This window comes from Corvus kubaryi, unplaced genomic scaffold (genome assembly GCF_017639235.1).
Source record: "Corvus kubaryi isolate FWS band 111438036 unplaced genomic scaffold, C.kubaryi_AGA036_p1.0 split1-37296, whole genome shotgun sequence".
Classification (NCBI taxonomy): Eukaryota; Metazoa; Chordata; class Aves; order Passeriformes; family Corvidae; genus Corvus; species Corvus kubaryi.
Genome location: NW_024582075.1, coordinates 11,476,548 through 11,493,827, shown reverse-complemented (window position 1 = coordinate 11,493,827; position 17,280 = coordinate 11,476,548). Strand labels below are relative to the sequence as shown.

The 17,280-nt window shown below is 37.8% G+C and overlaps 1 protein-coding gene across 3 annotated transcripts in view; it reads left to right on the top strand.

The window, feature by feature from the left end:
- The window catches only part of ADAMTSL1 (ADAMTS like 1), a 415,229-nt gene that overhangs the window by 222,623 nt on the left and 175,326 nt on the right, over positions 1-17,280 (top strand). The window contains exon 1 of one of the 3 annotated variants that reach the window (XM_042013123.1): positions 10,967-11,282. The exons of the other annotated variants lie outside the window; for them this stretch is intronic. Within the exon in view, the coding sequence (XP_041869057.1) occupies positions 11,226-11,282 (57 nt within the window). The 5' untranslated portion in view covers positions 10,967-11,225. Of the gene's footprint in view, positions 1-10,966; positions 11,283-17,280 lie in introns of those variants that run through there. 3 annotated transcript variants of the gene reach the window in all.

Here is a 17,280-nt window from a genome sequence, read left to right as displayed (position 1 = left end):
ACTGTCACTTACACTGAAGAAACTGGCTAATTTGGTAGTTAGTTAGACACGTGGCACAGTGATCCTAACTCATGCATTATATTCACCAGGCAAAGCTCATTGACATGTGGCATCTTTGTCACGGAGGTGGATGTATCTTTGGAAGGGCTGCCCTACTGTGAGCATTACTGGGACAGTAGGATTAATGGCACACAGCTCACTTCCCAACCTGCATTTTAAAGATTACAAGAAAAGACTGCCTGTCATTCAATGGAAACAAGGCTCTATTGGACAGACAGGCCTTAGGAATGTAAAGCATAATGATTATAGATGGCACTGAAGGAAGTGTATCAAATACAAGTAAAACTGCTGGTGTTACAGCCTCTCTTCCTATGTGATACAAGACTACAAATCTCTAACCTTACCCATTGCTGCTGCACAGCATTTCTGAGCAGTTTTCCTCTGCCCACTAGGTAAGAGGGTTTTAATTAGCATATGTATTTCCAGCTACATACAGATTTTAGAAAACCGAGCCTTTGATGTACTTCATACAGATAAAGAAATCTATATTATAATAAACTCTATTAAGCATATAGTGCTGTATAGCTGTGCCAGTATGAAAGCCCTTAATTTCTAGCTTCTTCCACCCTACCTGCATTAGTTTTTGAATTGTTCATGACATCACAAGAAGTTATTGACAAGCTGACAGTATTCTATGCTGCAGTGAATGCCATTTTCTCTCTCCGTGTAGTGAAGATCTGTGCTCATAAATGTTAAAATGTTACAACAAAAGAAACCAAACCCCTGTCACAGTTCACAAAGATACAATGTAGACCTACAATAAAAACGTGCTGGTTTTGCTTTGTCTTTTACTCTGAACTTTGACAGAAGAACAGGACAGTATACTTGGTCAAAGCCAGGAGAGAAGTGGGGAGAAGGAAGAAGTAATACGTAGCAGGGAAATGTAAATCTTAACAGATAAATAATGATCTAAAACCACAGTAAGCAATTAAGATTGCTTAGTTAATCTTCTCCATAGTCTCCTCCATAGTCTCCTCATTTAATGATTTAGATACAGTTCTTTCTTATTATATCAAAAGCTTTCTTTTTCAGAACAAAGGCTTCCAGACAGTAGCCCTCTTATACTCTTTCACTTCACAAAGACACAGTTCAGCACAAAAATATTTCATATCAATTTCAATGATGTTGTGCAGGCAAATAAAATTACAAACCTAAGTGGTCAGAACAACTGTTAATGTCAAAGATATATAAAAGCAAATTTTATAAATTAGGATTAAAATAAGAGAAAGGAGTTTAACCCAAAACTGCATTAAGGTAGCCCCATGAAAGTCTTTATAAATTAAATATAGGAGAGATTATGTATTGTATCACAAAGAAGTAGCTTTTGAAAATAAGTATGCATGAAATACAATACCCATTTCAGTGGATAAACTGCTTAAATAAAACAAATGGCACCTGGTTACAGACAAACTATAATGATTGCCCCAAGAGGTTTTTTTAAATGATATATATGAAGATATCTTTGTTATAGCTATGACTTCATGTTGCAGTGGGGATACTGCAACATGCATACAACTTCAGGCAAGGTAGAAGATGTTGCAAAAATAAAGGCCAATCTGTCATAGACTGTCAAGTGAGGTAGCTAAAAAGACACTGTAAAAAGATCTCAGAGAATTTGCGACATACAAAGAATATGGGACTTTAAGCTTTTCTTGTACAGATAAAGGAAGTCCTTTTATTGTCTTATATTTCTCATAATTAACATGCATGATGCAATAAGATACCTGAAAAGAGTAGATATTCATGAGAATTCATCTGATATTTGGCCTTTGAGGTTAAGGCTCTGAATTACAGTAGGATTCAGAACTCAGTCTTATGTGTTTTTCCCATGTAAAAATGTTGGCACAGGAGGCTTTGACACATTGACTGTGTAAATAAGTGACGGTTCTAAATAATCTAGTCTGAAATTCAGTTAGAGATCAATTGTTACCTGATTTGCTGGCAAAGTTATTTTAAATCAGAAGTGCTACAGAAGTAGAGCACTTGACTTCTGACTTTGAATAACCCCAGCCACAAAATTCCTGTTTGCTTATCCATGCAGCATTATCTCCTGTCTTCTCAATATGTCCTTTAATACATTTCTATAATAGATATTGTTCAGTTTGATGAAAACTGACACATATAAAGTTCTTGTATGACTGAAGGGTTTTGCTTTCCCTGATTAAAACTGGTGATGTTTATTTGCAAATACTCCTTCCATTGCTCAGAAATTTGTGTCTACTGCAGCAACTGATTTGACTGGAAAATCACATCTTTCTCAGAGGGAAGATTTAATTCTCTTAGTCAAGACAGTTTTCTTCAGTTCCTTGGTATTTGCATACTTAGTGCTATGATCATCTTTATCTTCAACTACCACATGAAAGGCTTTTATTTTTGAAATTCAGATTATATGAGTACACATTACATGATAAAGCAAATTATAAAGCAGACTAAATATCATAGAAATTAGGATTTTACTTCAATTTTCACTTGTTTTGGTTTGTAAAAGACCTTACTGAGTTCCTTTCCATTATACCTGGTTTCTTCCTTGAATGAGAGAAGTATTAAGCTCCTTAAGATTCTATCATCTAATCACATGCCTGGCTCAGTGTAACCTAGTCAGATAAATTTACCAGCCACAATCACTCTTTAATTTTTTTAGAAGTTTTTCTGTGATGATTCAGTCCACATATGGATTTTAATTTTGAGTTGCCAATTGTCCTGAATTCAAACTAGAAGGTCACTAGATCCTACCAGTTGTAAACCCAAGAAATAAAAATTACTTCATTTTTTCAGCTGTTTCTCTGATAGTGAGAATATTTTCTGCCAAGCTTGAAAAGAGAATACTGCTTCCTGTATTTCTGCCATTTTGCAACTGTTTAATCCATCAAGTAGAAACTGCTGCTCTTTGCATAGTGAGCTGCAGTGCTGAGAAATTTAATATGGAACATGATAGCCTCCTAGTTATTAACATTATAATCTCTTCCAGTATTTTACTGGTTGCTTAAAAATAAATTTTTGTTACAACATAATAGTGCATTCATGGTCACAACTGTATACAGGTAGGAGTTCTCTTTTCTCAAATATTTGCAAGAAACATAAACAAAAAACATATGTTTCAAATATTTCACTGAATACCTTTTTCCACTCCTGCGTGTATGTTGCAGCCATTTGAGCACTCTGCTGTTTCAAAATCCTACCATTTACTTTCATGTTTTATCTTTATCTTATTCTTGTTTTTATTCTTTATCTTTCTGTATTTTAAAATGTACTTTGTGCTCTAACCTGAAGATTTTTTTTCCTCAACACTGACCCTCCTATCTTCTCCATCTCTGTAATTGTCACAAGAACAATTCCAGCTTTCAAATATGTCATTAGGTGGTTTTGTGTTATAATCCTAGTTGTTTGCCTGCATTGCTAATCTCTATCAACTTGACCAACTTGGGTGTAAGTAGTCTGTACTTTTTGCTTAGAAAAACACATTGTGACTGAGTGGGTGTTCCATCCACGTGGCTTCTTCACTATTGTTTTGATATTCAAAACTCTTTCACTAAGAAAGAAAGGCTTCTCCAATGCTCAAATATCTTGCTGGCTCCACATTTCAAAGTGTGCTTTGTGCTGTCCTGGCATTTTCATTAATTTCTAGCACAAGTGATGGGCCAAACCCCGAAGACTTTGAATCCAACTCCTCTCCTTCCTTCACACCTCCTCTTCTGGAAACTTTGGAAAGCTGAATCCAGACACAGAGCTGAGTACTGTAAATTGGCCAAACACACATCCCACCTCCACCTAAGGGGTTTTCCAAATCCTGATCCAAAATGTACTTCCTAGTGTTACTTTTTGTCTCATTTCTTTGTAAGATTCTTAAAACTTGCCTATTCTTCCTTTCATGATATTTTGGCAGTTTCACATGATTTATTTTAGGTTCACTCATGATGGTCTATGCCTGCATGTAGAATCTCAGTTTTGATAAGAAGAAAATGGAAATGTAATTGAATCCCATTTGCATTACAAAAAGCCACATAAATAATTACATATGCTTTACTTCCATAGAAGGAAAAATGAGACAAGGCAAAAGCTTTGTAAATTAGAGATCCAAAGAGGTTGAAAACCCTATGAGGGTTTTTGTTTGATTTGGGTTTGTTTTTATCAGTAAAGAAATTTATAACTCATAAATCCTCAACTGACTTCCAGATACAAAAGTATAAGCTCTGCTTCTTCAGTATTCAAAAGCAATATCATCAGCCCCAAGTGTTTCTGTGCAATCTCTCTAAAACCACAGGCTTCATAGTTTGAACAATGAGACTTCTAATAATTACATGCAACTAATTTCTATCTTCTGTCAGTATCTGAGTCCGTAAAGGTTACATTTTCTGGTTATTTTTTGCAAATGGCGAGCCTAGAAACTTTTATGAAAAGTAAAACTTACATATTGACTTGACATCTGAAGCTGGGCCTATGATTTGAAAACCCAACAATGACTGTAAAACTGTTCAAGAATTTGCAAGAGTTGTTGACACAGAACAAGTCTCTTACTTGCTTGAAGTTCATTGCAAAACCTGGATGTTCTGTAAGGCAATGCAAATGCTCTGCAATTAATGTCAATTTGCCATACATATCTAAATGAGATTTACTTTCATGTGATTGCTCATGGAACTTAATCACCATATACGTTCACATAGCTAAAACTGCTAGTTTGCAGCTTCAGAAATGTTGTACAATTCTGTCCTCTGTTAGTGCCTTAATGTAAAATCATGGGTAAGTTATTTAATCTCACTTAATCTTACTGCACCTACAGTGCCCTGTTTGTAAAACAGAAACTGATTATCTTCTGTGTTTTGTGGGTTGCTCAAAGAGCAGGGCATGTTAAGTTTTAGTGCAAGCTGAGATACAGCACTGGCTGGGAGGCAAAAGGCATGGAAAGAGTGGTGATAAATAAGGCTTCTTGAAAAATCTTCTGCAAGTAGACCTCAAAAGGAGCATACCACTGAACAACAATACAGGAAACTGTCTTGTGTGAAGAAATAAGATTGGAAAGTATAGGTTCACTTTCCAGAAAGAGAATGTTCGTGACCCAGACTCATGTGAGAGCTCACTCACAGACAGGAACTGAGATGATTCTAAAAACAGGAATCCAGTTCAGTCGGCCCATAAGGAGCATGTCCAAAAGTTGAGGACAGGTATTAAAGGCATGGAAGTGGCACCCTGGTAAGGATTAAGCCTGAGAGGGAAAAGATGTTGGAAGAATGATAGATAAGTGGTTTTCTTTCTTACCTGGAATTCCCTGTCGAAACAGGAGGAGGAAGTAATTTTCTATCTCCTGTTGCAGAATTTCCCTATTTTGTTGTTGTAATTTAGGATCTCAAGCATGTCAGTTCAAGATGTTTGGCTCATCCACTAAATTGCCACACCCTTACAATGAAAAAATGTGAACACAGTGTTAAATTGTTGTGCAAAACCCTGCAGGAGTCTATAATTATTTAGGCATTCTGGTAAAATTTTAGTTTAGGTTTTTCTGCTGCTGAAGGTCAAGGTCTATTATTGAAATACAACCGGTATCATAATTAATAAGGTAAATGGTGACTAACTAACGTGGAAGGGGGGAGTCCACTATAACTCATTACTTCAATGAGTTCAGTTAAATTTCAAGAAATGTAGGAATTCACTCCTACTCTTTCTGTAATTCCCATGAAGGAAGCAACTGTTCAGCTTCAACATTGAAAGCTCAAAATGTTTCATGTGGAAGCATCTCATCGGTCTGAGTTCTGTTAAGCCAAACAAAATGGATTAAGCAGTGTTACGTGTCATCCCTTTCGTGAGACTTTGCCTCACATTAGATGTGGGTGCTGAACACAGAGAGATCACAGAATACCTGTTCCAAAGTAACATCATTTCACTCCAGTGCTCATGGTAACCAGTCTCTCATAAAGAGCAAGGACCTGATGAGTCTGAAGGCTGAATATGTATCTATTTCCCTGCTAGGTGTGAATGAGGAATTTCTTACTGCTCAGAGCTGTATTGTTCCTCCTGTTGTACTTTCAAGTTTTATCTCAAGTTGGAGGTCTAGGTAAAGGTTTGTATGCATCAGCATACCTTTGAGGAAAGTGCTTCCATAATCCCACATCATGTACCTCTGAATGAGTTGTACCTAGATACTCCAGAATATTACACTTCTTATAACTTTAATTCTTGTTTCATCCACATCCTTGGAAGGCACATAGAGACTCACATATGTAAATGCAAATCCTGTCTATATCTCCTTATAAAGCACTGGCTTCCTCCCACTTCTCACTTTCCATATTTGCACAAGCTTCCAGGTTCCCAGAAATTAATCCAGGCTTACAAGAGAAAAAAATCTAAGAACAACTGAAACTGAAAAAGTAGAAAGAAATAAAAAGTTCTGGTTGCTACAGACTGTATGGCAAAAAAGAGGTCCAGCTACCAGGAAGAGACAGGTGGCTTCTGAGTGAAAATGGTAACATATTCTCCCCAGGGAGATCACCTCCAAAGCTGAGTTCATTCTTTCCCGCTATAAAGCATATTGATGTTAACAGTTTTCTTCTGCCTGCACGTGTGTTTTTCCAATTAAGTATTGTTAAATCTGTAAACCTTGAAATACTGCTTCAGACACCCACCTTGGCTTCTACTTCCATTTTATATAACTTGTCATAGGTAGAGTACAGTGTCAATAACCAATTCTGTTTCTCTCAAACAGATGCAAACTGATTTAATCTAACACCTGTCAGAGGTGAAGGAAAACTGGAACAAATAACCACTTCAGAAAGTGGAAGGAGTAATTTTCAGGACACAGAGTAGCATGTATTAGTGCACTCTCCCTTGAGATGGTGAAGGGCATGTATTTGTAAGGTCAGGTTTTGGAGGTGACATATTTGCATATGTATACTCAGAAAGTGATGCTGAATGCAATCCTAGATTCACCAATCTCCAGTACCAATTTTTGAAAATACTTTGAGTGTCTCAGGACTTCATCTGTAGCATTAAGATTTTGCTAAAAACAACCTCTGTCTTACTGGGGAAACAAAAGTGCTGGGCACAATAGGCACCACCCAATATGTCCCTTAAACTTTCAGCTATTACTTCTGCTGCAGATAGCAGTCTTTTATTCCTCTGAATTCTTGTATTCACTTGGGGTCCATGACAAAGAAAATCTGGACATGAACAGGGCCTGAGGTTTTGCACTGTTCAGGCAATGTTACTTTGTTTAGAGCATATTTTCCTTTGTAGTATAGGCTTTATTTTTTATATATATGCATCTAAAGAAGAAATACCACACTCCTACTGTTCCATATATAGAATGAGCTTTCAGCAAGACAAATAAATTAACTCCATACAAATGCATATATGGAATACAATAAAGCCCTGGACCCAAAAGGCAGGATATGGAGATGTTCAGCTCCAGATTCTTTCAGGTACTTGATGCCTTAAAGTAATTTTTCAGTAAATCTACACTTCTTTTTAAAGGTTGGGTTTTTTGGGGGGGTTTTTTCAGTTAGGAATAATTCAAATGAGCCTTTAGGTAGATGCAATACTGCTCTGTAGGAATTGGCAGATACTGGGCATGACTGCTCATTAAAGCTACATGCAAGAATTTGAGTAGACCTTTCCCTTGGACTTGATTCGTGTGAGTTTCCATTCCCTGAATTTCACTTTGATTTCTAGGTTCAACTATGTGCAGAAAACTGAAAGCCAAACTGTTGGAAGAATTATATTTATGTGGTTTCATGAAGAAATTACAGGGTTTGCAGGAGGTCGTTGTGAAAACAAAATTAAAGCTGCATTTTAGAATCTGGTCTAAATTTTAAATGTGCAACAAAATATCAGTCCTGGTGAATTTCATACATATTGCAATGCTATTATGAATATCATGCTGCTCTGCTAGTGATTAAACACACATCTTGAATAAACAAAGTTCTTTAAAGATAGGTCACCTTTTCAACAAGTCTGAACATTGCAGACCACATAATTTTGTGGCATTACTGTAAGATATTCAACTCACTACAAGAAAGAAGTTGAAGTTCTGGAGCACATCCAAAAAAGAGCAAGAGACCTGGTGAAGGGTCTGGAGCATAAGTCCTGTGAGGAGCAGCTGAGGGAGCTGGGGTTGTTTAGCCTGAAGAAAAGGAGACTGAGGGGAAACCTTATCACTCTACAACTTTGAGTTGGTGGTCGGTCACTTCTCCCAAGAAACAAGTGGTAGGAGAAGAAGAAACAACCTCAAACTGAACCAAGAGATGTTTAGATTAGATATCGGGAACTGAGGTTGTCAGGCTGTCCAGGGAAGTGGTTGAGTCACCATTGCTGGAGATATTTAAAAGATGTGTAGATGTGGTGCTTAGGGGCATGGTTTAGTGGTGTACTTAGCAGTGTTAAAGTAACATTTGGACTTGGTGATCTTAAAGGTTTTATCCAACCTAAATGATTCTATGATTCCATTGTATAATAAACTCCTGTCTCCCACCATCATTCTTCGTGCAACATTCTCATCAGCTGCAGTGGAGTTCCATGATCAGAACAGTGGCAGAATACAAGGAATACAAATGTAATTCCAAAAATATTACTCCATCTTAGATGATAGAGTTGTCTATTGAGCCTTCTGTACTGATAAGAATATCCTATACTTCCTTTCAAAAAAGCCACATTTTTGGAAATTGAACAAGAAATACCCAAAACAAGACATTCAGAAATGGGTTTATGTAGTGCCAGTGCAACAATAAAGTTGGACTAAGAGAAAGGAAGAAAAAACCCAAACTACACAACAAAAAAACCCAAACACATGGTTATGAAAACGTCTTTGTCAGTTGTTCCATCCATTGTAAGTTATGTAATCATAATTGCAGCAGTTTTTTTCTTAAAAATAAAGCCGTCATGATTCATCTATTCAATATTACAAATCTTGCTGCTTACATTTAAAAGTTTGTCTTGAGAATTTCATTTACAGGAATTCCAGGCAATACTCTAAGTACTTCTCCAGTGATGTTAGTCTTGTAGAAAAGGAAGAGAGTATGGTAGAAAACATATGACAGTAGTTAGGAGATGTATGGGAAAAATCCTTTTGTGCCAGTCTCAGGTGTGTGTGTTGACACTGCTGGTGAAGCAAAAGATATGAAGGCTTTGCTTTGGGGGGATGATGGTGTTATTTGTAAAAAGTACACTAGGTTTTTATTATATTTATATGTTTAGTTTCCTGAGTTTTCAAGAGCAATAGGAGAAGTCATAATTTCTCCCTTGATGTCATCCTATGGTTGCTTCCTCACTTCTGATGCTGCAAAGTAGTTCATCCCCCTGCTCTCCTCCGTGAGGTGGTCACTGAAGTTGCTGTAGAGACAACAGAGATGTAACAGAGGAATCTTAGAACCTGTTTCAAACCTTTTCTCATCCCTGCTATGTGCAGTCCAGCTAGTGCATTTTCCATCATAGCCCCTTCCTACTGAGCCTTTTCAGTCTTCCTGGTCCTGCTTCCTTGGCTGCCAAATCCAAAGGTACCCAACCAAATGACCGCTTGGCAGTGAAGGCTGAAATCTGTTTCTCCCACTGTTCCTAATTACTTTCATTTCTTATTTGAAATTTCTTCTTTAGCCTCATTTCCTAAAGCCCATCTTCATCTAGTTTATATCTTTTCTATTTTGGCCTTCAGATGTCTTCAGTGTTTATGTTCCTGTTCCTGTTATACAAAGCCAGACTCTTCTACCCTCCAATCTGACTTGTCAACATCTGTGACTCTTTTTTTTTTTTTTTTCCCCCACTCAGTTCCTTTCCTTTTGCAAAGTCTGTATCACTCTCCATCTGTTCATCCAGCTTTTCCTCCAGGCTGGTTTTAATTTCTACTGATGTGCAGTTCTATTAAATGATCTGTGGTTTACCCTTTCTTCTTTTTCCTTTCTGTCCTCAGTCCTGGCCTTTGGCAGAGTTTCCCTTTCCTTCTCTAGCGTCTGACTTCAGTCACTTTTCAGACTCATGGCTAGCATACTATTCTCCACCCCTAACACACAATACCTTACTTTTCTCCATTGTCTGAGCTTGCTGACGTACCAGAATCATGATTTTAGGGAATACTGGGCTTTCTATATGCCCATCTGTACATGGTGTGCCCTGAAGCAGCAAAATGTTGCCCCTGCAAGGCATCCAGCTCAGCCCTATGTGGAAGAATACCTACTGCGTTTAGAAAGTTCTTGGATCCAGTTTGCAATTTCTCCTTCAAAAAATAAAATAAATGGACAGTAAGTAAAAAAAAAAAAATTAAAAATGTTGGAGACTTCAGGCAGTGCAGAAGCAGAGGCAGGCAAACTAAATGAATTCTGAACAGATTGAGAGCAGTTATTTGAAAATCCTACCTGTCAAATTAATACTTAAAAGGCAGAGTTCTCACCTTTCCTGAGGTGTTTGAGTCTTTGCCTTTTTGTGCAAAATTCTTCCTCCAATAATCTCACTTTCCTTCCAACACAGAATAGGTTAGGTTTTAAATTTCCCCAAAGAAGAAAAATGTAGTGACAGAAAGACTGTCACTCAGTCCTGTTAGAAACATTTTTGGTTTACAGTTTTAAAGCACAGTCAGATCCCTTTGTTGCTGAGCAAATGGTGTAAAAGAGAACACATTTCTGTAAAGAATACAAGGCTTTAGCAAAATGTGCATTCTCCATGGAGAATGTAAGCATTTTCCGATTGGTGCTTTTTATGGCATACGTTATGTATTGACACAGATTAAGTTTCCCTCCTGTCTGGAACAATGCACGCTCAGGAGAGCTACTGACCTAGCAATAAACGTGAACAGCTCACGGCAAGTGGTGAAGCGGAGCTCCGGGAGCTGCAGGCAGAGCACTCCGTTCAGCTGTGCCATTCTGCCTCTCTCCTCCTACTACTCCTCCTCTCCCGCTCTCTTTTTCCTTCCCCTCTGTCTTTAGCTGCTACGCTTTCCCCAGACCTCTTGGCTTTGTTGTGCTGCATGTCTGAATAGCAGGAGGGGGATTGGCTAAACGCCGGCTCAGGAAGCGCTTCCCCGCAGCTCACGCCAACCCACCCACCCACGCCTGGGTCAGGAAATGTGAGCGGGGCTGATGGAAGCGGAGAAGCAGGGCTAAAGGCTTGCACCAGCGCTGGATGTGACAGCAGGCAGCCGAGCGCTTCGCAGCCTGCGCGTGTCCGACCCCAGGTCCGGCACGGACCCGACAATGGAGTGCTGCCGCTGGACAACCGCTGGCACCCTGCTTCTAGCTTCCCTTATCCTGGTAAATGCCATTTCTGTCCTACAAATATGTACCGCCTGTAGCTGATACTGTATCTGTGTGCATATATGCGGGTGGCTATGTTTTTAATCTCTTAAGATCGCAGTTAGAGATGAGTTTGTTTTGAACAAGTCATGTAAGTCTTATCCTCGCTAAAGTACTGCAGACTTCGAGCCTTGGTATTGTGGGTTGCTGCCGGTGGAACCAAGAAGTTGATGTTGGCATCAGCTTTCTAAACTTGGAGAGCAATGACCTGTGAATAGTGATTTAACTGCTTGGGATTTAGAGAGGAGCTGTTTCTCTGCTCTTTAAATCAAACTGTATCACGCTGTAATGTTCCTGGAATTTTCTTCCTTTTAAAAAAAAAAAAAAGAAAATGTGTTTCAGTTTTGCACATGCAGAGAAGACAGGTACAGCATGTACTGAACTTTTTCCAGAAATCAGCTTAAATGAGCTTTTGTTATTTCTGTAACTCATTACAGAGTCAAGTTACCAACCTTCGAAAGATATATTCTGTGATATCTGGTATACTTCAGGGCAGTAAACTTGAGCATTACTGTATTATTTTCTTGCATACTTCCCCTGGTTATCCTGATAGGATGCCTACAGCTGAGAGATGTACCTATGCTGTTTGATGGACATTATGTGTTCCTTTTTGACTCGTACTTAATTTTATGAGTGGTATGTTGGAAATCAGAAAATCTGCAGAAAGCATATTAATATGCATACACTTTTGATACCAGAGTCATCTTGGCATACATATGTTGCCCTTTTCTTAGAATCTGATGAAATATAGTGGTTCAAATAGCAAAGCATCATTAAGAAATACATGAATTTTATAGCAGCTTCCATCTTCTTATTTATCTGTATAAACCAGTCTATAGTAAGCATTATAATCTTAACACATTTTCAGTAGCCACATGGGGACCTAAACATCAGGATAACCCTATTCAAAATGCTTATTTAAAATGATTGTATTATTAAAAAAAGAAAAACCAAACCCAACTTTTTGGATATAGAGTCACTAAATACTATTTGAGCGCTAGAAATAAGAATGCTATCTGGACTGATCTAGAAGTCTTACTTTGTTTTAAAGTCTATTTGCCATTCATAATACTGAATTCATGCAAAACAGCATGTAGTCAGCATAGATTCTCTTTCATTTCTGAAAATGAGATGTTTATAACCTGATGACCGTAATAAGTCAATAACAACTTAGCCAATCCTGCAGGACTAATTTAGGGCAGATCAACAGGAGATGTGACTCAACAAGTATGTGTAAAGACTGTAGGATTTGGCCTCATGTTAAGCTCATAATATTTGTACATCACTCTGCTGCTTGTGAATTAAGTTCTCAGTCCCTGATTCATGAAAATAAATAGTGCATTCTGCTGCCAACTATTATCCATTATATTCCACACTATACTAGTTTTTATTTGTATGACTTAACCTGCCTCAAGAGATTTCCCTGCACCTCCCAGCAAATCTCTTTGTGCCTTAAGAATAGTGATGTGAAGGAAGCTTAACTTTCTTTTTGAATCAGACCATTCTTTTGCTCCTTCCATAGTCAGGAAAATCTCTCACTTGCTTTCAGCAGCAGATTAGGTAAACATTCCAGTATTTGACTTATAGCTTGGCTAGAGATAGGGATAAGTTGTAGGATACCTTGGTATACTCATTCCTACTGTAGTTTATTGCAGCATGAGTTCACCAAAGGCATGGTAGAAAGCTCATAGATGTTTTCTGAGAAAAAACAAGAAGTCATTGAATCAGGCTGTGACCTGACTGTTAGCATCCTAGACGTTAGCCTTTAGCCAAGCAGACAGAATGAGTTTGAAATCTATGACAATCAACATTTGGATTTATGTTTATCGCCTTGTATCTCTTCGAAAGGCTCTGTCTTTCCACATTAACCAACACCAGCAGCTTCTTGTCATGTAGCACTCTAGTAACATCAGCAAAAGTTTACAGTTGTAAGCACTAAGGTTATGCAAGAAATGCTTACAAGATTGGTCTTAGAAGAATTTATCACACGTTCCTAAGTGTTCAGTAAGACACAGTAGAGCAAAGTAGCACCTAAAGTCTTTGTTCAGCATCTTTGCCTCAAGGAAGGACATTGCACAGCCCAGGCACACACACAGCCTATATACTTGTACCATATTGAGAGAACCAGTTTGTCAGGCATTTATGTGGACTAATTTTCATGGCTCTTTTGAGAATCTGAGCCATAACACTAAGATGCTTGTATTGAAAAAGCTGTATGAAAAGGTAATTTTTCTTTCCAGAGAAAGACCACATATTTGGAGAATTTTGCTTATTGCTCCATGAACTTTCGCATGCTAAGGAAATATTACTACATTACTTTTAAGAGCAACAAAAGAAAGCAGGCATTTTGTTCCAGAGATTTTCCCTTTGGTTAGTTTAAAAATAAAAGCCTAGCACAAGCAAATCACAGTTGTCTAACTCAAAGGAATGTAGCCAAAACCATAACCAGCCATGAGTTCAGCCGAACTCGAAGTCAAATCACGTCATGTCAGAAGGACATTTAAACACATTTGCATTTGTTATTTGCATCTTTTCAGCAGCTTTTTTAAGCTCTCTTTGTTGCTGTTGTGATTCTTACAGAAGTTACACTAGGGACTGTAATAAAGTACATGTGTTTTTCTACAGGATTTCTTTCTTTTGCTGTGCTAATTTGTACATGGAAAATAGTCAAATACAATAGTCCATTCCTTCCAGGCTCTTTGGCATTACACTCCCCTATTATCTAACTGGGTCTGTCTTGGATGACCACAAGCACAATTAGCCAGTGAAATGAGTATGTTTCTTGTTTACATCTGAATGCACAAAGCTTGACGGCTTTTCCTTTCACGTGTAGATAGGTCTACCTACTGCTGTATGTCTATCTCTACAATTGTAGGTATATTAAGGGGTTTTTTTCCAGTATGAGATCCAAAGAACACAAATGTATTTTTATGCAGGATCATGTATATGTACAGACTAGCATTTGATCACATCAGTTGGGGAAGGATGAACTGAAATGCAGAGTTCAGCTATACAAAGCTGAGATTTATTCATGTTACAAAGTGAAAATGTCTCACCATTGTGGTTTGTGACTCATGCTGCTATACTTCAGATATGCCATGTCTATAAAACAAAACTATTTCTTATGGGAAGGACTAGATGCTAATAAGCATGTATGATCATAATTTCTTCCTGTATTACACTAGAATTCTGTGTTGGGACATATTTAACTGACCTCTTCCTTCAGATTCTTGAAGTATAAAATTTATTTCTTCTTTTTCTACTAAGTGCAGAGGCTTGCATGAGCTCAATTAAGGTTTTGTCATGAATTTTTTTTGCTTTTGGATTTTAGTGAATTGAACTCCGCACTTAATGTAGGCTGTTGAGCTACTATCTGCTTCACCAGTGTCACTAAAGTTTAACGTGTTATTTTAATGAATTTGCTAGATTCACAGGGCTGCAAAAGAATAATGAAAGAAGGTATAACACTGAACACTGTGGAGAGTCTGAAGATTGGAATGTGGTCACCTGTAGTCATGGATCTATCAGCTGGACAAACTTCAGTGCTCAGAAGGTTCATGAGTTAATGCAAAGTCTGAGAGGGCCATATGACCAGACAAATAATTCTTTAGAAGAGAACTATCAATCTCTGCATGACTAAATTTCCACTGAAGCAAATATAACCTGAATCCCTTAAAACTGTGTTGTTAGCTGTCCAAATAAAACCTCATGATTTCTGTTGTATTGTCAAATCTACGGACAGCAGTGTTGCTTCTATTGCTTTTTTGTAGCTATTTTCTTAACCTTGTAAGAAAACTCAGAATTGTATGGGAAAAAATTACATGGGGGAAAAATGGGAAATTGCAGTCTGAAGAAGGAAAGAAGAGTGGTAAGACCGTCCTTTATGGAAACAATTAAAAAGTTAAAGGTAGTGAAAAAAAACCTGAAAACACACCAACAACCAGGTGGTATAAAATCATGATAGGGAGCAGGCAAAATAAAAAGAAATTACTTTTTCTCAGCCCAAGTCAAGGACAGTTCTAAAATAAGTCTTCTCATCTGGTGGACAACAATTAATCCAAAAATTGTCATGAAGTGATTATTTCATCAGAATATCATACTTGGGTATGAGCCACAACTTCTTCCTAACTCCTGTACAGGAATGGCTAGTTTTTGTTGTTGGCTTCTCCATCTTTTTGCAACACCTTACGGGCAGCAGGCTTATCTTAGCAGACGGCTGACCAGTATTGCATGCTCAAGGTGTTACAACGTGTTCTAACTCTAAGATGTATGTAGGCAAAATGGGGGAAGTAAGCAAAGGATATACATTCTGTGGAGTGAGAAGATTTTCTCTTAGGTATTTAAGCCTGTATAGTGTTGAACACAGACCAATAGCAGTCAAAGCTTAGTAGAATCTGATCACTTAGATGTCCTTCTATCTCAGGGAATGTAAATCATTTCATCATAGGTCTGAGATTTTTTATCATCTACCTTTTAAGTACCCTGTTTAGAATTCCATTCCATGTATGACCATCTTTATTTCATTTTTCTGCAGTAACTGAACTTTTCCAAACTTCTTATAAAAGTAGCTAAAATTGGGTAAAATTGGAAGGGGGGGAAAGCAGTGGGTGTATTTGTGAGATTTCGTTTTCTGACAAAGCCAGCATATGTAGAAATCTTAGTAGTTTTGTCAGCTGTGGATTTTTTGGTTGCAGCTTATAGGGGCAGTCATTCTAGCTGTGCAGAGAAATAAGTAGTATGTACATTGATACTACTGTACATTAATTTTCACATTGTTTCCACTTTAGTGTTCACTGCCTTTATGGAATCTCTTCCAAAGCTTCAACCTTTAAAATTTCTGCTTTTCAGGGACTTCTCATAGAGGAAGTTCAACAGAGAGGGTGTCAGGGTAGAGGGAAGGGGGTTGTGTGATAATGTAAGACATCCTGATAAATTCCAAGAGTGCTCAAGAAATGAGACAGGAAATTATATGCAACTTATAATAAATTCAAACTGTCCCATAAAATAAATATTTGTTTCCATATGAATGGTGGGTGTCGAATTTCCCCTTCTAGCTTTGTTGGATATAATCTCAGTCCCTGTTTGAAGTTTCCTAGTGTGTTGTTCAGGTTCTGTGCTCTATCAACAGAGCCAGATATGAAAGGAAATAAAAGAAGCAATAAGGTCTCCTACTGTTTTGATGCTGGCATCAGATGGGTGAATTATTTATTTACTTATATTTACTTGCTTACTTGCTGGTTTACTGAAATCCTGTATTTCTTTCAGTCTGAATTGCTAAAAGCATGAGTTGTTCAGGGCAAACATAATGGCCTTTAACAAGCCCAAGGCTGTCTTCTTCTCTTACTGTAAATATCTTTTGGATCTGACATTTTCATAGTTCCTGTAACTTTTTAAAAGAGAGAGGATTTTCAAGTTCCCGTGGTATGTTCAATATTTCCCTTAAAGGTCCAGCCGTGTTTTAAAGACAAAAGATCTGAATTAGCTGAAAGGGAGAGGGAAGTACTGTAACACAAATATCTGAAACTAAAACCTTGAGTTTCTGTAGGTTTAATTGTAAGATTCTGCCACTCCAAACTTTAGAAGTCTTATCATTCTCTGATGGGCTCATCAGTGCTGGTAAGCACCAGGTCAAGAGGGAGTGTCTTATCACCTTACTAGAAGTGAAGACTGACACAGAGAGAAACGCATATCCTTTCTGTGTAGCAAACTAGTTCAAAGTCTGGATGTGTCATTTCTGGCTTTTGGGGACAGCAAGGGAAAAAAATATTTTCCTCACATGGGATTTGAGGGCAGCATGAGAAGAGGAGCAGCAGCTTATGTCCTGACAGTGTTTAGCGCCTTCCATCTAGCAGGTCAATGTAAATTCATGAAAGAAAAGAAAAGTGGTACTGCTAAAAGACTTCCTTCCTTCCTTCCTTCCTTCCTTCCTTCCTTCCTTCCTTCCTTCCTTCCTTCC